Genomic DNA, 23,433 nt, shown 5'->3' with positions numbered 1-23,433 from the left:
TCCATACAAATCCCATGATTTTCAACATGTACATTCCACAGTCTTCACAATTAAAAACAAATCAGTGCTGAGCACGCTTTAGGGGACATTACTGAACACATCTCTGATTACTTGCCTGTATGGAATTCCTAGAAATGGAACTCAGCCTTAGGGGCACCTGGGTGATCTCAGCACATGCTATAGGCATCGCAGATGCAAGCCCACACCCCTCCTTTCCCACCAACTCTACGCCTTCTCATTATTTCAAAATAACCAATTTATCAGTTTTCATCATTTTTTAAAAAAACTTCATTTTTGGCATCAGGGTTAGAGAGGCCTTTATCCTGGGATTATTAATTCTCCGCCTATATTTTCTTCTGAGAAGTGGTACTTTCTTTGTACTTAATTTTAAACTTCCACTGATATTTGTTTTGGTGTCCCATGTTAAGTAAGGACAAATTTAATTTTCCCCAACTGTGAAATGATTATCTCAGTCCCACTGATTGATAATGAAACTGACAAAGCCCAGAAATTTGAAGTGCCACATTGATCACAGGCCAAATGTATGTATTTGACTCTATTTCTGGGTTTTCCACTCTGTTTCCATCCTGTGATACTTACGTTTATATTCCGTTTCCAGAGCTATAATAAGTTATTGCAAAAAGTCTCTGCCTTCCTCTGAAGTTTTAGATTTATTTTTTGCCTACTTTGTGAATTCCTCCTTCACTCTTCCAGGCAGATTCCCCACGGTCACAGTAAAAGAATGGACACACACGGATACTCTCAACAGCTGACCTTGGACAGCATGCATTTCTCCCATGAGGAAGGAGGTCCTTAACTTTGGTTCTCCCTGAGAAAGCTCCATGCACATACCTGAAATGTGTGTGATCCTCGAAGAATGCCTGCTCTCTCTGCAGGGCCTTGGCCAGGCTCAGTCGATTCTGTATGTCCTGCTGGCCACGGCACTTGACGATCATGTAGCCCTTCTTCAGGTGGAAGACCAGGTTTCTCACCACGTCCACGACCTTGTCTTCCGTGCCTTTGTCCACCAGATCAGGCTTTGTCAAGATTCCTGCGACCCAGAGACTCTGGTTACAGAATGTTCACATCTTCTCAGGGTGAGGAGTAAGGTCAGCTCCCCTCCTGGGGAGCGAGGTCCCCTGGCCCTGGGCTTGCTCCCATGCTGCTTGGGGCAGACAATGCAGCTCGCCTAGTGAAGGTGCGAGGCTCAACTCCTATGTGCTCCTTAAGTGCACTTCGCCCAGATCTTGGCTCTCACGCCAGAGAGATAGCAGCGTGTAATGGCCCGTTATGTTCCTCCTGACCAGCAGAGGGGTTCACTCATGTAGTGGGTCTCAAACTTCCCTGTGCATCTGAGCCACCTTAAGGCCCTGCTCCAGAGATTCTGATTCAGGAGATTCGGTGGGATCAAGGGACTTGCATTTCTAAAAATTCTTCAGTTAATATTGGTGCAGGTGGGGCCTGGCTCACACTTGGGAAAATAAGGGTCTGACCAGGATCAGCTATGTCATTTGCAGGACCCACTGCAAAATGAAAATGCAAATGCCTGTTTAAACAAGTATTGAAGATGGCATCATCAGAACACTGTGCCGAGCAAGGACCCATCTGCATGTGAGCTCAGGATTAACTCTGAGGTTTACTGTGCCCAATTGGAGCTGCAGCCCTGTCTGAGAGAGTCTCATCCCAGGCAGGATGGGCAGCAGAACAAGCAAAGAATGAGAACCTGCAGCTAAAGATGGTGGAGCAGAACGTGGAAGGGACTGACAGCATCACTGGTACACAGGTGAGCGGCCTCTGCCCACACTTCTTGTTAGGTGTGAAAATAAATTGCTGTTTGTTTCAGCCACTGTCCTCCAGCTCTCTGCTATTTACAGCCAAATGCATTTTTTCAAACATAACATTTTAACCCTTTTCACATGCACATTTCAGGTGTGTGAAACACTTTCACGTGGTTGGGCAACCTTGGCTACTGTTCATCTTCAAAACCTTTTCATCTTCCCCAGCCGAGACTCTGTAACCGCCAAACACTAACTCCTATTTCTCCCTTCCCTCACTTGACTTCCTGTCTATGAACCTGACCACACTAGGTCCCTCATATGAATGAGATCATGCAGTATTTGACCTTTGGCACTGGTTTATGTCATTGAGCACAATGTCTTCAAGGTGTCAGAATGTCCCTCCCTTTTAAGGTTAGATACTATCCCACTGTGGGCTTCCCTGGTAGCTCAGCTGGTAAAGAATCTGCCTGCAATGCAGGAGACTCTGGTTTGAGTCCTGGGTTGGGAAGATCACCGGGCAAAGGGATAGGTTACCCACTGCAGTATTATTGGGATTCCCTGGTGGCTCAGATGGTAGAGAATCTGCCTGCAATATGGGATACCTGGGTTTGACCTGGGTTGGGAAGATTCCCCTGGAGGAGGGCATGTCAGCACACTCCAGTATTCTTGCCTGGAGAATCCCCATGGACAGAGGAGCCTGGCGGGCTATAGCCCATGGGATCACAAAGAGTTGGCCATGACTGAGCGGCTAAGCACAGCACAGAACTATCCCATTGTATGGATACCTCACATCCTGTGTCTCCCCTCATCTTTCTGGGACACGTGAGTTTTGCTACATAAAATGCATTGTCAACTGATATAACTGTTTTCTGATTTTGCCTTGCCCCGGAACCCACCACACCTCTTATAAGCAGATAGACAAGGATTACGGGTCAACCCATGGCCAACAAGAGTCAATTGTGGCCCAAGAGTCATCTGGCCTCAATGGTTCTTGAATGGTTCTCATCTGCTGGGTGTCGGCCCCCACTCAGGTGTGCCAAGAAACACCCACTGGATTCAAAGGATGCTCTTCCACTGTCAAGCCACCTGCCATTTTCAGATTCTTCCCTGGTGGCTCAGACAGTAAAGAATCTGCCTGCAATGCAGGAGATTCAGGACACACGGGTTCAATCCCTGGGTCAGGAAGATCCTCTGGAGAAAGGAATGGCAATCCACTCTAGTATTCTTGCCTGGGAAATCCCAAGGACATAGGAGCTAGGAGAGCTACAGTCCATGGGGCCACAGAAAGTCAGACATGACTGAGTGACTAACAATTTCACTCTTCTTACCTATGGTCCTATCTCCCTGGGGGTCCACCTCCTGAGCCATGCGCAGCGCCTCTGTGGTGGCGATGTCCACGTTAGCAGGGACCACCACCAAGTTGATGGTCTCCTGCCTAAGGATATACTTCCTGATGAGAGACTTGATCTGTAAGAAAATGAGAGGGTATGAGAGTTGAGACAGGTCCTGACCTTGTACTTGCTTCAGGCCTTCCAAGAACCAAACACAGAGAAATGAGCTGACAACACAAGTCAGAAAAACTACATTTTCTGAGGGAACACTGTGAGGTTTTAACTCATGAATCATCTCCCAAGACCTCAAAGCGAAGGTCACAATGAAAAGCAAGATGCCAAAAGAATTGCTTGACTATTCCCTAAATCTTTAATCCACAGGGTGAGATTCACTGATACAGGAATATCATTATATTTGCTCCTAATACTCTCTCTTCCCACATAAAACTCCTTCCTAATGCATGCCAATTTAGATATGGCACAGAGTGTAACTAACTATAACCAAAGATGAGTCACTGCATAAAACACAAATAAAATGCTTTCCCAACTTTGCCTCTTCCCATAGAAGCTTCCATCCAACTTGGTGGAGTAATTTCGACCAATGCATGCTCCAAATTCCCCACCTCCCCATACCCACTCCTCAAGCTTGGTCCTGGACTCACTGATGCTCTAATGCAGCCCCTCCCCCACAAGACCTGGGCCAAGATGGAGCCTGAAGTTTCACCTGATATTCAATGTCGAGCGGCTGGTTGCCCACAGCAACCCTGGTGATGCCAGGAAGGTCTATCAGGGTCAGATCTGGGACATGAGGGGAGCTGACCTCCAGACTAATCAGCTCATGACTGATCCCCATGCCTTCCCCAGCGATGGCAATCTGGGCTAGAGAAGAGGAAAAAGAAAAACGGAATAGAGCTTGGGGTAGAATATCTCATTACAGTGAAGCCTCTGAAGGCAACATCCACCTGCTGTGATGCAAGGGTAAGGCATATTTGGAGCAGATTCATTTCCCTGAAACAAAAAGGGACATCAAAGGATAATCCCGTATGTGCATTGCCAGTGGCCAGAATAGTCTACAGAGAGAACTAGCGAGAACACCTCTGTAGGTGACACCCATCTGAACCAGTCTTAACCTGGCAGAGCAGGTAATTTCTTCCTGGTGCCACACCTAAATGCCTCCCATTGATATACTAGGAACTTAACAAAGAGGTAAATGAAAACAAATAAAAATAAATGGTGACTCCTAAAACATGACCTGGAAAGTTATGGGTAGTGGTACATGCTTGTTTTGAGCAAGCTGAGCATTAGTTGTTGATATTCCACTAAGAGATTTAATTCTGTTCCTTCCTCCTTGATAATGAAAATTTCAAGATAAGAATTTATTGCACCAAATTTTTAGCTAATACCACTTGACCACTTTGTACATCCAGAATGTCTTTTTGGTATGCTTTATATAAGTCAAGAATGTAGAAGGAAATAATAATAACACTGGTATATGTACCACAATCTGCTAATTCTGCATTACCCCCCTCCAAATCCATTTCCCAGAGATGCGGTCATATAAAATTGTCTGGCCCATGGGATAGATGTGAAGATGCTATGTGCAACTTCCAGAAAATATGTTTAAGACAGGGATAGGCCATTTGCCAATGACTAGCTGGCAGGAATGGGCACTTGACTAAATGATGAAGGGGCCTTGGGAGCAGAGGCTACACAGTGTAGGAATGAGACAGAAGTCTGGGTTCATACCCTTGGAACCCTTACATCAGCTCTGAGAGAAATAAAATTGATGTTGTTTAAACCACTGTGTTAGTAACTTGTTTGCACAAATGCCTTCTTATGCCTTCCCATCTCCATATGGATGCTGCTTTATAGAAAGAATGCCACTTCTCCCATCAAAAGAGTTTGCTTCTTGAAATTGGACTTGAGTGCATTAATTTCTCTGGGTAACAGGATGTTACAAAATGTATTCCAGTAGACACTGAAGGGTGCTTACACATCAGAGCTTCGAACTCAGGTCTCTTGGTACTTGGAAACCTTCTACCACCATGTTAAAAAGCCCAAGCCAGTCACCTTCGGGGGACAGGCCACTATCAGACCATGGGAAGGTCTGGTCATTCCAGTTGAGGATTGGGTTGGTACCTGAGGTCATCCTAGACTGTTGGCCCCAGCCAAATCATCCTAGAGGAAAAGAACTGCCCAGCTGATCCTTTGAATCACAGGAAATAAATTGTTCCAAGCCATTAGGTTTTGAGATTGTTTTGTTACACACCAAGGACTAACTGATACACGCTAATTTTGCATTTTCTGCAGGCAACCTAATCCCAACAAACACACAATAACATCTTCATAATATTATTTAATTTTTGCACAACAGCCAATAAATGGTAGTTAGTGCTTCCACTTTAGTAGAGTCAAATTCATTCTTTCCTACTGCTGGATATCAGTTCATACCATTTTTGTATCTTCCCCAAATGATTAGAACTTAATTATGTGACACACTAAGAAGAAATTAAAGTCAATAAGGAAAAATTGCTTACTCATCTCACTCACACTCAGCAGCAACTGAGTGTATCACTACTTTGTCCCTATCTACATCAAGCGTTAATTTTTTCTTTTCAGATGTTTCAAATTGATATAGTAATCTCTGTGCTGTGCATTTACTGAGACCTGCCATATATTATTCTAAGCTGGGATTATTCAAGCACATGAATCCCACTCTTGGAAGAAAAAGACTTCCAGTTCTGAACAGGATTCAGTGATGTTCCAGTCAGCATTTTGGAAAGCTGGTTAACAGGTGAAGGTGTTCCCTGGCTCCACACCCTGACATCAGATCTGTGGAGTGGGGAGGCCTTTGAATAAAGGACAAATATTCCATATTTGAAGACAAGCTTCAAAATTCACATTATGCTCAGATACATACTTACATACTAAGTAGTAAATTACTGAGGTCAGATTCTGTCCAAAGCACTGGTCTTAATGAGAGTAACAAAAGAGAAAATACAAGAGAGCTGGGGGCCTGATGGAGGGAAGGGAAGGTTCCTGAGGGATCAGAACAGGCCTAGAAAGGGGATAGTGGGGACAGTGACAGGCAGACCCCCATCTATTTCACCTGATTGACCAGATATTCAAATAGGCAATGAAAAACAAACATGGGACACTTACCTTCACTGATTTCCTTTTCCACCCGTGAAGCATCTGAAATCTCAATCTCTCTGTCCAGGAAGCTGACTTTGCCTTTCCACTCGCCTTCATTCCCATGTTTTTTCAGCCTCAGCACGAGAGGACATCTTGTAACAATACCTAGGAAACCACTACTCATCAGGTCTATACTCTGCTGCTAACAGTCCTATATGGTGGTCTTTGACCAGTGGTTCTTAAATTTGTATATAATCATCTGGGAGGCTCCTAAAACTGCAAACTCCCTGTTCTCACCCTTTGACTCTCTGAGGCATGCTATCTGGGGTGACTCATGAATGTGCATCTAGAATGTACATTTCAGATGGAGTTTGACTTGAAATCCCCTACTTTAGATCTCTTGCTTCACCCCAGTGTTTTCCATCAGCCCAGGTGGTTCACTGCAGTGGGAAACCCCAGACTTCTGCAAACATCCTCCACCATCCCCCAGAAGACATAAAGAGAAGACAGCCATCGGTAAGCGGAGGACACAGCCCTCAGGAGAAACCAACTCTGGTAATACCTTGATCTTGGGCTTCTAGCCTCCCAAAATTTGAGAAGTAAACTTCTATTGTTTAAGCCCAAGTCTGAGGTCCTCTGTTACTGCAGCCTGAGCTAACCAAAACAGAAGGCAAGTGCTTACCGCTGCCCCTGGGGAGGGCGACCCCAGACAGAGCCTCCAGCACAGAGCTCTTGCCCGAGCTCTGGTCCCCGATGACGGCGATGGCGGGCAGGGCCAGGTCCTGCTCCACGCCCAGGGCCCGCAGGGAGTCGATGAGGTCAATGCAGGGCCGCACCTTCTCCTCGTATTGGCTGTACAGGTTGCTCTTGGACTCCTGGAAGAGGCAGAATGGGAGATCTCTATCATAGCCTGCAGGTCACGTTCCATCAAGGATGGACAACTTCAATCATCCTAATGTATACAAGTGATGAGAGCTCCCCAATCAAGAGAATGAGGGTAAAACAGAAATAAATATTTGAAGAAACAATAGCTAAAATGTCCTAAAACTTGGTGAAAACTGTTAACCCAAAGACCCCCAAAGCTCAATGAGCCCAGAGCAAAGGAAACATAAAGTACCTATATCAAGGCACCCTATAGTCAAATTGGTCAAAATCAGTGATAATGACAGAATGCCAGCCAGAAAATGACATGTTATGTACAGAGGAACAAACATGAGATTTATAGCATATTTCTCAGTAGAAACTATGCAAATGAGAAAACAGTGTAGCAACTTTGTTAAAGTACTGAGAAAAATCATCAACCTAAAATTTTCTACTCAGAAAAAAATATCTTTAAAAATAAGAAAGTAAGGACTTTTCTGGATGTACAAAAATGAATGAATTCATCACTAGCAGACCTGCACTACAGGAAATGTTTAGGATGCCCTTCAGGCCAAAGGAAAATGATATTGAATGGACATTTTAATCTACACCAAGGAATTTACCCCAGAAATGGTGACTACTATATTTTTTTATTACTTAAATATCTTTAAAAGACATTTGGCCATTTCAATAAGAATAACAATGTAATGTGGGGGTTTAAAATATTGATAAAATAAAAACTCATGACAAAAATGGCATGAAGGCTGGGAGGAGAGAAATGGATACATATTATCATAAGGTTCTTATACTATATATGAAATAATATATTAGTACTTGAAGGTAAACTTGATAAATTAAAGACATAATATATTCCCTAAAATAGTTTTACTCAATAAACCAACAAAGGAGATAAAATGAAATCATAAAAAACTTGGTTAATTCAAAAGAAAGCAGAAAAAGAGAAAATGAAGAATAGGGCAAATAGAAAACAAATAACAAAATGATCTTTCCAAGTCCAATTATATTAACAATCACAGTAAATCTAAATAGTCTAAATACTCCTAGAATAGTCAAATGACTTTGAAAAAGAAAAGAGTTGGAGGGTTAACATGACCTGATTTCCATAATTATTATTAAAGCTGTGGTAACCAATTTTCTTTAGGATTGATTGGTTTGATCTCCTTGCAGTCCAAGGGACTCTCAAGAGGTTTCACCAGCAACACACTTCAAAAGCATCAGTTCCTCACCTCCCTTTACCCTTCCCAAATTACTCTTGGCAATTCCTTCTCCTCTCCTCTGTCCTGCCCACTTGTCCTTGTATCCACACCAAGTTCAAGCTCTCTCCTCTATTGCAAAGTCTTGAATAAAATCTTCCCCACTATTTTTAAACAAGTGTCCTGTGTGAGTTTTCTCAATAATGACACTTAAGAAAGGTTTGGAGCTTGAATCCCCAGGGAAAGCCTGCTGGTGGCTATGCACATAATTGGCTGTACCTTCATACTCCTCAGTGGCCTCTCAGCCCTCCTTATGGGTTCTTTTTGTTTTCATTTCTTTATATCACCCATTCCCAAGAGTTTATAAAACATGAACAATAATTAGCCAAAATGCATGTGCCAACCACCTGGGTTAAGAAAACACATATTCCCTGTACTTGAGATATTTCATCCACCCCTCCCCAGGTACCTTCCTCCTAAAACCCCTTTACCTCTAGAGGGTCCCTCTATTTCCAGGTTTATGATAACTATGTCCTTGCTCTTCATTTGTTTTACCACCCACCCATCTTTCCCTAAAAAATACATGGCTTATGGTTGCCTGGATCTTTATATAAATGGAATGATACAGTATATTTCTTCTGTGACCTGATTCTAGGGAATTCACCACTGTCTATTTATTGTTATTTACTTTTTTTTTTTGGCCATGCCATGTGGCTTGCAGGGGATCTTAGTCCCCCAACCACAGATTGAATCCAAGCTATGGCAGTTAAATTGTTGAACCCGAACCATACAGCCACCAGCCACACCATTGTTTTTTAGACCCAGCCATCATGATACCTGGAAGTCTAGCTCATTACTTTTTACTGCTGTGTGGAATTCTGCTGCATACCACAATCTATGTATGCATTCCACTACTCATGGGCACTTGTGTTATTTCTGGTTTTGCTTATAAAAAGTGCTGTACAAACATGGCAAAATGCATCTCAAACTTCAGCACAAAGAAAAATCACCTAGAAGGCTTGTAGAAACACAGATGGTAGGCCCCACCCCTGAAATTTCTAGTTCACTAGGTCTGGGGAAGGATGTGCGAGGGTGATAGTTTGCATTTCAAACTTCCCCAGAGATATTGATGCTGCTTCTCTGGGGATCATATTCTGAGAACCAAGGTCAACACCTAGAAGTGGAATTTCTGGGTCTTAAGATACACCTTGTTCAACCTGGCCAGAAAGGCCAAGGGCCAAGCTACAGTCACTTGATATGAAGAATCAACTCACTGGAAAAGATTCTGAGGCTGGGAAAGATTGAAGGCTAAAGGAGAAGAGTTTGGCAGAGGATGAGATGGTTAGATAGCATCACCGACTCAATGGACATGAGTTTAACTCTGGGAGACGGAAGACAGAGGAGCCTGGCATGCTACAGTCCATGGGGTTTCAAAGGACACAACTTAGCAACTGAATAACAAAAACAACAACATTCACACATGTGGGTGTGAGCATTATGAGTTCCTATTGCCCTGTACCTTGCGAGTTACAGCCAGGCAAGAGACAACAGTTATATCATGGTGCTGGAAAGATGGGTGAATTTCTTATTTTTCTGTGTCCTTCGGTGTAGTTTATAATATTGTTTAAAATACTGTTAACCACTGATTATGAAAATGGAGTCAATTGGAAAGCTGAAGATCCACGGGTCAATTGCTTTAAAACATATGACAGCAATAAACAGAGCCAGTTCTAAGTGCCCAGCCTCAAACTCCTCTCAGCAGCTGCACAAAGTAAATACTCTTATTTTCATTTTAGAAATGGAAAACCAGGCTTCTAAAAGGAGGAGTAATCACCCAAGATCTTACAACTGCAAGTGTCAGCAGTGGAATCAAATTTAGGTTGAACTGATTCCAGAAGCCAAGTTTGGTTCCCACCAAAAATATGTCTCATTCCTGGGAGAAAAGACACCACACGTCTTCACTGTCGGGGTGTCAGGAAGCATTTAACAAAAGGCTTCCTTGTGTGCTGTTTTGGATCTGTCAGGAACCCTCTGGCCCTTATTGATTCTTGAATATTCAGGAATCGAGGAGAGGCACGCCTTTCCCGGGGCTGAGGAATCCAGGCATTTCTCATTACAGTGTAAGTACCCTCTTCCTTCTTATGAAAAGGTGATCGTTTGCAACTCTCTCTTTGATAGGGATCATCTTGTGTTTTGTAAGTCTGGAATTTTAATCTTTGTCTTGGCTGAAAATAACCACCTTGTAAGACAGTATATATGCCCACACCATGTTGATTAAAACACCTTTGCTCCATCAGAGCTTTGGTCCCCGTGTCTTTCTTTCTTCCTTTCTTTCTCTCTCTATCTCTCTATTTCTGGCTAATTCCTTGAAGCGCGGAGGCCCGCTGAGCTCACTTTCTTGCCCAGGCTTCTAAGACCCTCTCGAGAAGGCGCACTGTGCCTTCACCCACTCGAGAGGGCGCCTGGTGCCTACGTGCAGCAGCGCCAGCCCTAAGAACAGGACTCTATTGGCTTTCCGCGTAAACCAGGGATATCAGCCTCTTTCTCTCTCTTACTTTCTTATCGTCGACCCCGGACCAGCAGGTTCCGGTCCATTAAAGGACCAACAAATTATCAGCCTCTTTCTCTCTCTTACTTTCTTATCGTCGACTCCAGACCACCAGGTTCCGGTCCATTAAAGGACCAACAAGTGGCGCCCAGAAACAGGGACTTGGTACACGTGGCTTCAGACGGAGTGACCCCCGGGGCCTATTGAGGCCAGTAAGTATTAAGACATGGGTCAATTGGCTGGAAAGCCCCCTCACTTTTCTGCTTTACTTCAGCACTTATTTAAAGTTCAGGGATTTTCAGTTTCATGCCAGAGAATAGAGGCTTGCCTTCAGACAGTGGTTGAATGTAACCCTTGGTTCCCTAATGAAGGTATTTCCGATAGATTTCTGGCCCCTATGGGCTCTCACTGAAACTGTGATTCTGCCATTCCAAGGTAATTCTAGCCCTCCTGATATTTGGCAACAGGCAGAACACTTATTACATGAATATAAATTAGACAATGATACCTTAAAAAGACCCAATTAGAACAACAAAAGATATTTGAAGATTTTCCTACCAACCGTGGCCCAGTTGCTCCAAGTGCTCCTCTCCTGCCGGAGGGCACATATCCCAAAGTCTCTCCCTCGATAAAACCTAATGATTTTGGAAAGAACTCCCTTAAGACACCTTTTAACATTAAAACCGACAACACCTTTCTGAAGAACAATAATCTACCCCCTTTGCGACAGAGGCTCTCTGAATTGCTGGCTTTGCAATCACAAGTCTCTGAAGTCGATGGTTTTTCTGCCTTTCCAGTTTTAAGAAATGCTGATGCTCAAGGGCAGATAATACCTCAATATGAAGGTATAAACCTTTTTCACATGCAACAAATGAAAAAGGCTGTAACTATGTATGGCTCACATTTGCCTTTTACTAGAGAGATTCTAAATGCTCTGGCATCTTCTATTGGAAACTTTATTCCCTATGATTGGCAAATTTTAATATAAGTTCTCCTTAAACCAGGAGAATATCTTCAATGGACAATGTGGTTTCAAGATATAGCCAGAGATCAAGCTAACAAAAATGCTCGAGCTGGCGCTCCCCAAAATCAAATTACTTTTGAGATGCTAACTGGCACCGGACAATTTGACGCTATAGAAGCTCAAATACAATGCCCTCCTTTGTTGCATGATCAATTAAAAACAGTGGCCCTTGAAGCTTGGGATCGAATTACTCCTCAGGGGGAGCCTACAGGTAGCTACACTAAAATATTGCAGGGACCTAATGAAAAGTATGCCAATTTCTTAGCTAGATTAGAAACTGCTATTTCCCGTACAGTAACTGGAGAAGAAGCTAAAAGGCAACTAGAAAAATTACTTGCTTATGAAAATGCAAACCAGGAATGTCAAAGGGCTATAGCCCCAATTTGTGAGACAGGGACTATTTTTGATTATTTAAAGGCTTGTCACAATATAGAATCAGAAACTCAAAAGATGCAAATACTAGCTGAAACAATGGTTGCTGCCTTAAGAATAGGAAAATAATGGATGTTACACATGTGGAGATAAGGACCATTTAAAAAGAGGCTGCCCTAAGAAAACTTAAAAAAAAAAAAAAAAAAAAAAACCTCCAAAAAATCTGCCCTTGCTGCCGTAGAGAAATGCATTGGGCCAAAGAGTGTAAATTTAAATTTGATATTGAAGGAAAACCTATTCCGGGAAACTCCAAGCAGGAGACCGACAGGTCCTCTTCAACAAAAACCAGGGGCAAATTCCATCTTTTCCCTCAAACCCTCAACATCCGGCAGTGCTGCCCTCGATAGACCAGCCCTAAACTCCTTTACCCTCAAGCAGCCCCCTCTAGAATACCTACTGGACTTTTTGGGCCCCTGCCCCCATAAACCTTCTGTCTTTTACTTGGCGGATCTAGTTTGACTTAACAGGCAGGAAGGCCAGGGGTCTCCAAATGGAAAAAATAGGCTGCAAGTGTCAGACATTTTTATCTATCTTAAGCAGCAAGAAGAAACTAGCGATTTTTTTTTTCTCTATACAAATTTAAAAATCGCTTTCTCTTAAAATACTGTGTTGCCATAATGACACCTGGTTTCACTTGAAGTTAACTATTCTCAAACCCTGAGTTAACCAATGCATTTTTCTTATGGAAATGTCTGTCTTAAGCTATGTTAATGTGCATTTACTCCAGACTCTGTCTTCAGGTTGGTTCTGCCTAAGACTCAGAACAGACTTGAAAAACCGGTATGTTTTACTCATGCAAATGTTCTCTTAAGCTATGTTAATGAAACTACATTTGCTTGAAAACCTGCCTTTCTTCAATATTCATGTCAATCATTTTGTGGCCCCGGACAACTCACCTGGTGCTAAGGTTATCTCAAAATGCATGTTATGGGTGAGGGACCTGGTGCTGTTCTCTTCAGTTTTGAGACATTTCCTTTCTCTAATTAAGCAGACTGCTGGTAGTTATATGACATCTGGCCAAAGACTAACGGGGGGGCACTCTTTCTGCCCCCTTCTGATGCCTATGTCAAAAGCTTTCTCTATCTCCTTTATACTTTAATAAAACTTTATTACAAATAAATCTCAATTTGAGAACACATTACAACTTCTACTGATTTCTAATTAGCTGTTCTAAAACATTTTGGAGAAATATCATTTCATTATCCTTCTGGTAAGCTATGGAATTTTCTTCAAAAACTTTGAATTTATTATTTCTCACATTTCTTTTATATAGATGGGACTAAAAACGCCAAAACTCCATTCTGGTCTCTTAAAAAATATAAAGTATTTTATACTAAATTTCATTCTGCTCAACAAAATAAATCATATGCTCTTATTCAAGTTATTTGCCTATATCCTTACCCCATTAATATAGTCTCTGATTCTATATATTCAGTTTTTGTATTAAAAAAATATAGAAACCTCCACCATAAACTCCTAGTTCTATTAAAATAGACAGTGACCCTGCCTATATTTCTAGACACTTTAAACAATTTTTATGATCTTTTTCTATTAAACATATTACAGGTATTCCTTATAATCCACAGGCACAAGGCATAGTCAAACGAGCACATCACACACTAAAGTTAAAAATAAAAAAAATTTTTAAAGGCAGAATACACAGGAACACTACTGTCTTCCTTATCCAAAGCAGACTTTACTAGATTCCAACATATTTTCTAAACTCATAATTATTGTTAATACAGCTCTATTTGTTCTAAATTTTTTAAACCTACCACAGGGAAATATTTTAACAAGAGCAGAAAGACATTTCGAGGAATTGAAGGACATTTCTCTTCCTCTGCCCATCTGGGACCAAGACGGGTTCAGTAAACAATAGAAATCTGGGAAATTAATCTCACAGGGAAAGGGATATGCTTGTATTTCCCCAGGTGGATCCAACAAATTTTTCCTCAGAAAATTCGACCCAAGGGGGCCCCCGATATTCAAAATGGAGACGAAACAAGAACTCCAGGAGGAAGAAATTCCAATACAGGCCATGGCGGCTCTAAAGATCTCCAGAAAGCACTGCCCTTGGAGACATCAATCCTATGATATCCCCTCTTGGGGACAAATAAAAACCCTCACTAATCAAGTTAAGAATCTGATTTCTTGTAAGTGGGTTGAATGCCCCAACCAAAAGACAAAGACTGGCTGAATGGATACAAAAGCAAGACCCCTATATATGCTGTCTACAAGAGACCCACCTCAAAGCAAGGGACACATACAGACTGAAAGTGAAGGGCTGGAAAAAAATACTCCACGCAAACCGAGACCAAAAGAAAGCAGGACTCGCAATACTTATATCAGATAAAATAGACTTCAAAATAAAGGCTGTGAAAAGAGACAAAGAAGGACACTACATAATGATCAAAGGATCAATCCAAGAAGAAGATATAACAATTATAAATATATATGCATCCAACATAGGAGCACCGCAATATGTAAGGCAAATGCTAACAAGAATGAAGAGGGAAATTAACAATAACACAATAATAGTGGGAGACTTTAATACCCCACTCACACTTATGGACAGATCAACTAAACAGAAAATTAACAAGGAAACACAAACTTTAAATGACACAATGGTCCAGCTATACCTAATTGATATCTATAGGACATTTCACCCCAAAACAATCAATTTCACCTTTTTCTCAAGTGCACATGGAACCTTCTCCAGAATAGATCACATCCTGGGCCATAAATCTAGCCTTGGTAAATTCAAAAAAATTGAAATCATTCCAGTAATCTTTTCTGACCACAATGCAGTAAGATTAGATCTCAATTACAGGGAAAAAACTATTAAAAATTCCAACATATGGAGGCTAAATAACACGCTTCTGAATCACAAACAAATCATAGAAGAAATCAAAAAAGAAATCAAAATATGCATAGAAACGAATGAAAATGAAAAGACAACAACCCAAAACCTATGGGACACTGTAAAAGCAGTGCTAAGGGGAAGGTTCATAGCAATACAGGCTTACCTCAAGAAACAAGGAAAAGGTCAAATAAATAGCCTAACTCTACACCTAAAGCAACTAGAGAAGGAAGAAATGAAGAACCCCAGAGTTAGTAGAAGGAAAGAAATCTTAAAAACTAGGGCAGAAATAAATGCAAAAGAAACAAAAGAGACCATAGCAAAAATCAACAAAGCTAAAAGCTGGTTTTTTGAAAAGGTAAATATAACTGACAAGCTGTTCGCCAGACTCGTCAAGAAACAAAGGGAGAAGAACCAAATCAACAAAATTAGAAATGAAAATGGAGAGATCACAACAGACAACTCTGAAATACAAAGGATCACAAGAGATTACTACCAGCAGCTCTATGCCAATAAAATGGACAAGTTGGAAGAAATGGACAAATTCTTAGAAAAGTATAATTTCCCAAAACTGAACCAGGAAGAAATAGAAGATCTTAACAGAACCATCACAAGCAAGGAAATAGAAACTGTAATCAGAAATCTTCCATCAAACAAAGGCCCAGGACCAGATGGCTTCACAGCTGAATTCTACTAAAAATTTAGAGAAGAGCTAACACCTGTCTTACTCAAACTCTTCCAGAAAATTTCAGAAGAAGGCAAACTTCCAGACTCATTCTATGAGGCCACCATCACCCTAATACCAAAACCAGACAAAGATGGCACAAAAAAAGAAAACTACAGGCCAGTATCACTGATGAACATAGATGCAAAAATCCTTAACAAAATTCTAGCAAACAGAATCCAACAACATATTGAAAAGATCATACATCATGACCAAGTGGGCCTTATCCCAGGAATGCAAAGATTCTTTAATATCCGCAAATCAATCAATGTAATACATCACATTAACAAATTGAAAGATAAAAACCATATAATTATCTCAATAGATGCAGGAAAAGCCTTTGACAAAATTCAACATCCATTTATGATAAAAAAACTCTCCAGGAAGCAGGCACAGAAGGAACATATCTCAACATAATAAAAGCTATATATGACAAACCCACAGCAAACATTATCCTCAATGGTGAAAAATTTAAAGCATTTCCCTTAAAGTCAGGAACAAGACAAGGGTGCCCACTCTCACCACTACTATTCAACATAGTTCTGGAAGTGTTGGCCACAGCAATCAGAGCAGAAAAAGAAATAAAAAGAATCCAGATAGGAAAAGAAGAAGTAAAATTCTCACTGTTTGCAGACGACATGATCCTCTACATAGAAAACCCTGAAGACTCTACCAGAAAATTACTGCAGCTAATCAATGAATACAGTAATGTTGCAGTATATAAAATTAACACACAGAAATCCCTTGCATTCCTATATACTAACAATGAGAAAACAGAGAAATTAAGGAAACAATACCATTCACCATTGCAACAAAAAGAATAAAATACTTAAAGAGTATATCTACCTAAAGAAACGAAAGACCTATATATAGAAAACTATAAAACACTGATGAAAGAAATCAAAGAGGACACAAATAGATGGAGAAATATACCGTGTTCATGGATTGGAAGACTCAATATTGTCAAAATGGCTATACTACCCAAAGCAATCTATAGATTCAATGCAATCCCTATCAAGCTACCAATGGTAGTTTTCACAGAACTAGAACAAATAATTTCACAATTTGTATGGAAATACAAAAAACCTCGAATAGCCAAAGCAATCTTGAGAAAGAAGAATGGAACTGGAGGAATCAACCTGCCTGACTTCAGGCTCTACTACAAAGCCACAGTCATCAAGACAGTATGGTACTGGCACAAAGACAGAAATATAGATCAATGGAACAGAATTGAAAGCCCAGAGATAAATCCACGTACCTATGGACACCTTATCTTTGACAAAGGAGGCAAGGATATACAATGGAAAAAAGACAACCTCTTTAACAAGTGGTGCTGGGAAAACTGGTCAACCACTTGTAAAAGAATGAAACTAGAACACTTTCTAACACCATACACAAAAATAAACTCAAAATGGATTAAAGATCTAAATGTAAGACCAGAAACTATAAAACTCCTAGAGGAGAACATAGACAAAACACTCTCCGACATAAATCACAGCAAGATCCTCTATGACCCACCTCCCAGAATATTGGAAATAAAAGCAAAACTAAACAAATGGGACCTAATGAAACTTAAAAGCTTTTGCACTACAAAGGAAACTATAAGTAAGGTGAAAAGACAGCCCTTAGATTGGGAGAAAATAATAGCAAATGAAGAAACAGACAAAGGATTAATCTCAAAAATATACAAGCAGCTCCTGCAGCTCAATTCCAGAAAAATAAATGACCCAATCAAAAAATGGGCCAAAGAACTAAACAGACATTTCTCCAAAGAAGACATACAGATGGCTAACAAACACATGAAAAGATGCTCAACATCACTCATTATCAGAGAAATGCAAATCAAAACCACAATGAGGTACCATTACACACCAGTCAGGATGGCTGCTATTCAAAAGTCTACAAGCAATAAATGCTGGAGAGGGTGTGGAGAAAAGGGAACCCTCTTACAGTGTTGGTGGGAATGCAAACTAGTACAACCGCTATGGAGAACAGTGTGGAGATTCCTTAAAAAACTGGAAATAGAACTGCCATATGACCCAGCAATACCACTCCTGGGCATACACACTGAGGAAACTAGATCTGAAAGAGACACGTGCACCCCAAAGTTCATCGCAGCACTGTTTATAATTGCCAGGACATGGAAGCAACCTAGATGCCCATCAGCAGACGAATGGATAAGGAAGCTGTGGTACATATACACAATGGAATATTACTCAGCCATTAAAAAGAATTCATTTGAATCAGTTCTAATGAGATGGATGAAACTGGAGCCCATTATATAGAGTGAAGAAAGCCAGAAAGATAAAGACCAATACAGTAAACTAAGGCATATATATGGAATTTTAAAAGATGGTAACGATAACCCAATATGCAAAACAGAGACACAGATGTACAGAACAGACTTTGGGACTCTGTGGGAGAAGGCGAGGGTGGGATGTTCTGAGAGAATAGTATTGAAACAAGTATACTATCAAGGGTGAAACAGATCACCAGCCCACGTTGGATGCATGAGACAAGTGCTCAGGGCTGATGCACTGGGAAGACCCAGAGGGATGGGATGGGGAGAGAGGCGGGAGGGGGGATCGGGATGGGGAGCAGATGTAAATCCATGGCTGATTCATGTCAATGTATGGCAAAAACCACTACAATATTGTAAAGTAATTAGCCTCCAACTAATAAAAATAAATGGAGAAAAAAAAAAAAAGAATCTGATTTCTTTTTTTTTTTTTATTTATTTTTTCAGTGGGTTTTGTCATACATTGACATGAATCAGCAATAGATTTACACGTATTCCCCATCCCGATCCCCGCTCCCACCTCCCTCTCCACCCGATTCCAGAATCTGATTTCTCAACAGGGAATGCCTCAGAGTCCTGAAAATCTTATCGCTATGCTCTGTTGGCCTGCACGACCCCCGCTGGAGCCGGATTAACTAATTTACTTACCCAACCCCCCTTTATTTCAGGTCATAAAATGGACGGAGAAAAGACCCAGGTATCAACCAATGACTCCACCCAAATGCCTCCTCCTTGGAACCCTCACACCCTGGGGAGGAGAGAAAACTAATTAACATTTCTTTATTTTATGAAGTCCTTCCTTTGTGTATGGGCCCAGCAAAATTATGCATAAACGTTGGCTGACAAACTTGGACTTTAGTCCTGCCTCCAAAAGAAGACTTGCAGACATTGCTGCCCTTTTTCTGTCTGTGAACCATGTTTATACTACTGAAACTTTAGGAAAAGAACAAAAAACATTATACATTATGCTGCTTAAGTGGCTAAAAAGGTTACTAACACTACGTTGAAACATTACCATGACGAAGGACTTGTTGGCTGGCTTCCTCCTCCTCCTCCTTCTCCTCCTCGAATTGTCCTCAACAAACAAATTGAGCTTGAACTATGAGACATATAAAACATAAAAACTTGCTGCCAATGTTAGGGGAAGCACACTGATTGAAACCGCCCACCCTGGCCAGGCACCATAGTAACCATTTGCATGAGTTGTTTTATGACGGGAGATCCTGATAAGGAATACAGAGCTAATAAGCCACCACCAACCGGAAGAGTTCGGGAAAGGTCGAGAGGAGACCCTGCCTGTCCGTCCACTTCCCAGAATCCCTCTCGCTAGCATCCATCTTGGCTGAGCAATGCGTGCGCCACCAGGAAAGACCCTGAATTAGAATGATTGGCCAAAGACCACCCGGAAACTAATCCCATCACCATAAAACCTGAGACTGTGAGTCACGTGACAGAGCAGTTCTCCTGGGTTCCCTCACCCTCCTGCTCTCCACCCGGGTGCCCTTCCCCAATAAAATCTCTTGCTTTATCAGCACATTTGTCTCCTCGGACAATTCATTTCCGAATGTTAGACAAGAGCCCAGTTTCAGGCCCTTTTTCCTTCAGCAAATGGCAACTCTGGTGGGAACTCTTCTTCGCTGAGACTGACATCCTGACCACTTGGGGTACTCAGGGGCCAGCTTGCCTGCCAATGGACCAGACCCAGCAGCTGCAACTGGGACCCTTTTGTCCCTGGTCTCCTCCTGATACGGACAACTGGCCAGAGTGCCCCGACCGGAAAGGAACAAGAGACTTTATTGACCTCTCTCCCCTTCCTTCTCTCTTTCCTCTCCTTAGCCCTTCCTATCCTTCCCGTTTTTCTAGTTCCCTGGTCCTGGATGCAGGAATCTGGTCGAAGGGCCTCGGCCTGAGCTGAGGGTTGGAGACTGATCACCTCCTCTTGGCAGAGAATTCGAATTCTGGTTCTGGTTTCTGGTAGGGCCGAGTTCCAGTCCTCCCTTCTCTGGAAGCCCAGGGAAAAGTCCCGTAACGCCTGGGTGTCTGCAGGTGGCAGGAGACGTCTGCAAGTCCACCCCTTTTGCCCCCCTTTCCTGCCTCCTCCTCCTTCTTCTTTCAACCTGGCTTCCTTTCCTCCTTTTGAAATCTTTGAAGACATCTGAAGTTCTGTGTCTCTATAGAAGGTTTTCTGAGAGACTGCATTCTTGTATTTAAGGGAGTGTCTGATGAGGACTGCCAGGTTTATATGTTTTAACTCTGTTCTGTGTTGTGATTTTTGATGGCCATTTTGCTTTCTCTGGCCACCATTTGGTTTAGACCTGCCGCCATTTTGTTAAAACTTGATTTTCTTTCCCTGTGCCTTGAGACCAGGGCTCTCAGTAACACTTATCTAGACCATCTCTAACTCCTGAGACTGAGGGGAAAACGGGAAAAGCCTTTAAAATTTTTATTTGTTTCAACTTTTTTTTTATAAACTAGTAAATTTTATATTGTAATATCTAATTCATGACCAAACTTAGAAAATGAAGCTAGATCTTGCACTGTGTCTGTCTTGGTATGTCTTTGTCTCTGGGTAATATTTTTTAGGTTAATTTGTAAATGAGCTCTATTTAATTGGCTTAAAGAAAGGTAAGTGCTTACAAATCAAATAATTCTAAATTAAACAATAAATTCCAGGTTCAGGTGAACTGGGAAATATTCAGTATTAAATACCTGATATTAATGTTTGTTGGCCTATTTAATATAGACATGTGTTAGAGTAATTAACATCAAGTAGAATATTTTTACTGTACCTAGGTTTAATATAAGTTAAATATTATATCTGTTACAAGTTTGTCAACAAGGAAATTACCTCGAGTGAAGAAACTTCTAAAAATGTAAATGAGATATGAGTTTGTATATAAACTCTATTAAGAATAATTATTCTTTAGGAATATCTGTCTACAATAGTCTCTCCAGATTGGCGTAAGTTGAATTTCTAAGCATTGTGATAAACTAAGTATTGGAAGTCTATTGAATAATTAGGTCATTTCCAAATAAAATACGATTTTGAAACATTTACTACTAAACACTGATTTCCTTTTACAGAAAAACTAAAGAGATTTGGAACTATAAATGAATAATGTTTGATGCCACCATAAAATGTTTTAAAAAACAAGGGTTTTAGAAATTAGCACTGGTATTTATGCTCACCAATCTATAAAATGCTAATATAAAAGTTAGCTTTTGGTTGCTAAAGGAAAGCAGGAAGTGTGCTTTCAGTTAAAAAAAGGTATGAAAAAAATACTAAAAAGCTATGCATGATCAGGATTTTCTAAAATTGGATTATAATTAGTTAGATAAATAGATTTTGTTAGGAATGACATGGCCATAAGAAAACTGGTTAGACAGATCTGAAAGAGACACGTACACCCCAATGTTCATCGCAGCACTGTTTATAATTGCCAGGACATGGAAGCAACCTAGATGCCCATCAGCAGACGAATGGATAAGGAAGCTGTGGTACATATACACCATGGAATATTACTCAGCCGTTAAAAAGAATTTATTTGAATCAGTTCTAATGAGATGGATGAAACTGGAGCCCATTATACAGAGTGAAGTAAGCCAGAAAGATAAAGAACATTACAGCATACTAACACATATATATGGAATTTAGAAAGATGGTAATGAAAACCCTATATGCAAAACAGAAAAAGAGACACAGAAGTACAGAACAGACTTTTGAACTCTGTGGGAGAAGGTGAGGGTGGGATGTTTCAAAAGAACAGCATGTATACTATCTATGGTGAAACAGATCACCAGCCCAGGTGGGATGCATGAGACAAGTGCTCGGGCCTGGTACACTGGGAAGACGCAGAGGAATCGGGTGGAGAGGGAGATGGGAGGGGGGATCGGGATGGGGAATAAATGTAAATCTATGGCTGATTCATATCAATGTATGACAAAACCCACTGAAATGTTGTGAAGTAATTAGCCTCCAACTAATAAAAAAATTAAAAAAAAAAAAAAGAAAGAAAACTGGTTAGAGCCAACTAGGTCCAAGATGGCGGAGCTGACTTTCACTAGACCTTGAGCCTTTGTATTTACACCCATTGTGACATATCAACAAGCTAAATGATACACCCAACATTGACTAAATCTGACCAAATGTTCTAAATGCTTTTAATTGATCTTTTTGATAAAACTTCCTAAATCGAATTCTTTTGAAGTTCCTTTGACCTCTAGCTAACTTTGGGGTGCTTCAGAGGGCCCCTGAAACATCCCAAAGATAGATATTAAACTGTGTTTATTTGGTTGGTTAAATTACATGAAAAAGATTATCAAATAAGTAATAAATCCACTCATGTTATAATGTATGGTAAAATTACTAATACAGATACCCCCAAAATTATATGGTGTTCTTAACATTTTGATAGTCTTGGTATTCTAATGAAAAAGCTGATGACTTCACAAAAGTTAACAAAGGACTGATGAACCAGTGAATATGCTTATAACTTTTATGGTTTCTATCTAAAAAATTATAGGTTTGAATCTTGTGTTTTCCAGGAGTAGGGAAAACCTTCCTCTCAAACTAATTATGAAAATAATTTGGTAAAATTATACGTTATAAACAAAACAATTATATTTTCTCTCTATCTGACTCCTCCAGAAATTTGAAACTCTTAGGTTTCCAGTAAGTTTATCAAATGAGCTAGGAAGGTTATCTCACTAACAGGTAAAAAAAATCTCAAGAAATTTTTGAGACCATAAAAAGGAAAGAGTTCACCTAGATTTGTTAGGCAAAATCTGTAATAAACCTTTGGTGTGAGTTTCCTAGCCCTGTTTTATATTAAAAGTTCATTCTGAGATTCTATAAGTGTTTCAGCAAAATAAAAGTCTATAATCAATTATGGTTATATAAATCATCAGACCAAAATTAGTGAGAACAGACCTATTTTACAAACAAACTAGGCTTAATTTGGTTATATTTGATAAAAATGAGGGTAACTTTAGGGAGAAAAAGATATTGCAAAAAATGTTAAATCCCAGTTTGTTAATGGAGGTCTGCATGTAGTAAGACTCATTTCTTGGATAGTTCTTTGCTGTTATGTGATATTAATGTAAAATTTAATTGAATTCTTAAAGAACACCTTAAGTTTGTTTCTGAAGCTTATCTCAGTAATCTATCTTTGGATGAAGATCAGATGCCTCATGACCTGCAACCAGGACTGGAAAAAGACATAATTTA

The 23,433-nt window shown here is 40.6% G+C and overlaps 1 protein-coding gene across 2 annotated transcripts in view; it reads right to left on the bottom strand.

Moving 5' to 3' along the window:
- The window catches only part of MX1 (MX dynamin like GTPase 1), a 46,308-nt gene that overhangs the window by 14,252 nt on the left and 8,623 nt on the right, over positions 1-23,433 (bottom strand). Inside the window, exons 4-9 of one of the 2 annotated variants that reach the window (XM_043474463.1) lie at positions 19,222-19,305; positions 6,927-7,119; positions 6,272-6,409; positions 3,834-3,988; positions 3,107-3,245; positions 853-1,051 (exon numbers count right to left, since the gene is read on the bottom strand). In XM_043474463.1, coding sequence (XP_043330398.1) covers positions 853-1,051; positions 3,107-3,245; positions 3,834-3,988; positions 6,272-6,409; positions 6,927-7,119; positions 19,222-19,305 — 908 coding nt within the window. The remainder of the gene's footprint in view (positions 1-852; positions 1,052-3,106; positions 3,246-3,833; positions 3,989-6,271; positions 6,410-6,926; positions 7,120-19,221; positions 19,306-23,433) is intronic. The other variant, XM_043474462.1, reaches the window with a different exon arrangement.

The sequence above is a fragment of the Cervus canadensis genome, chromosome 7, assembly GCF_019320065.1.
Source record: "Cervus canadensis isolate Bull #8, Minnesota chromosome 7, ASM1932006v1, whole genome shotgun sequence".
Taxonomy (NCBI): Eukaryota; Metazoa; Chordata; class Mammalia; order Artiodactyla; family Cervidae; genus Cervus; species Cervus canadensis.
Note: the sequence above shows the minus strand (reverse complement) of the source record. Positions and strands in the feature narration are given on the sequence as shown.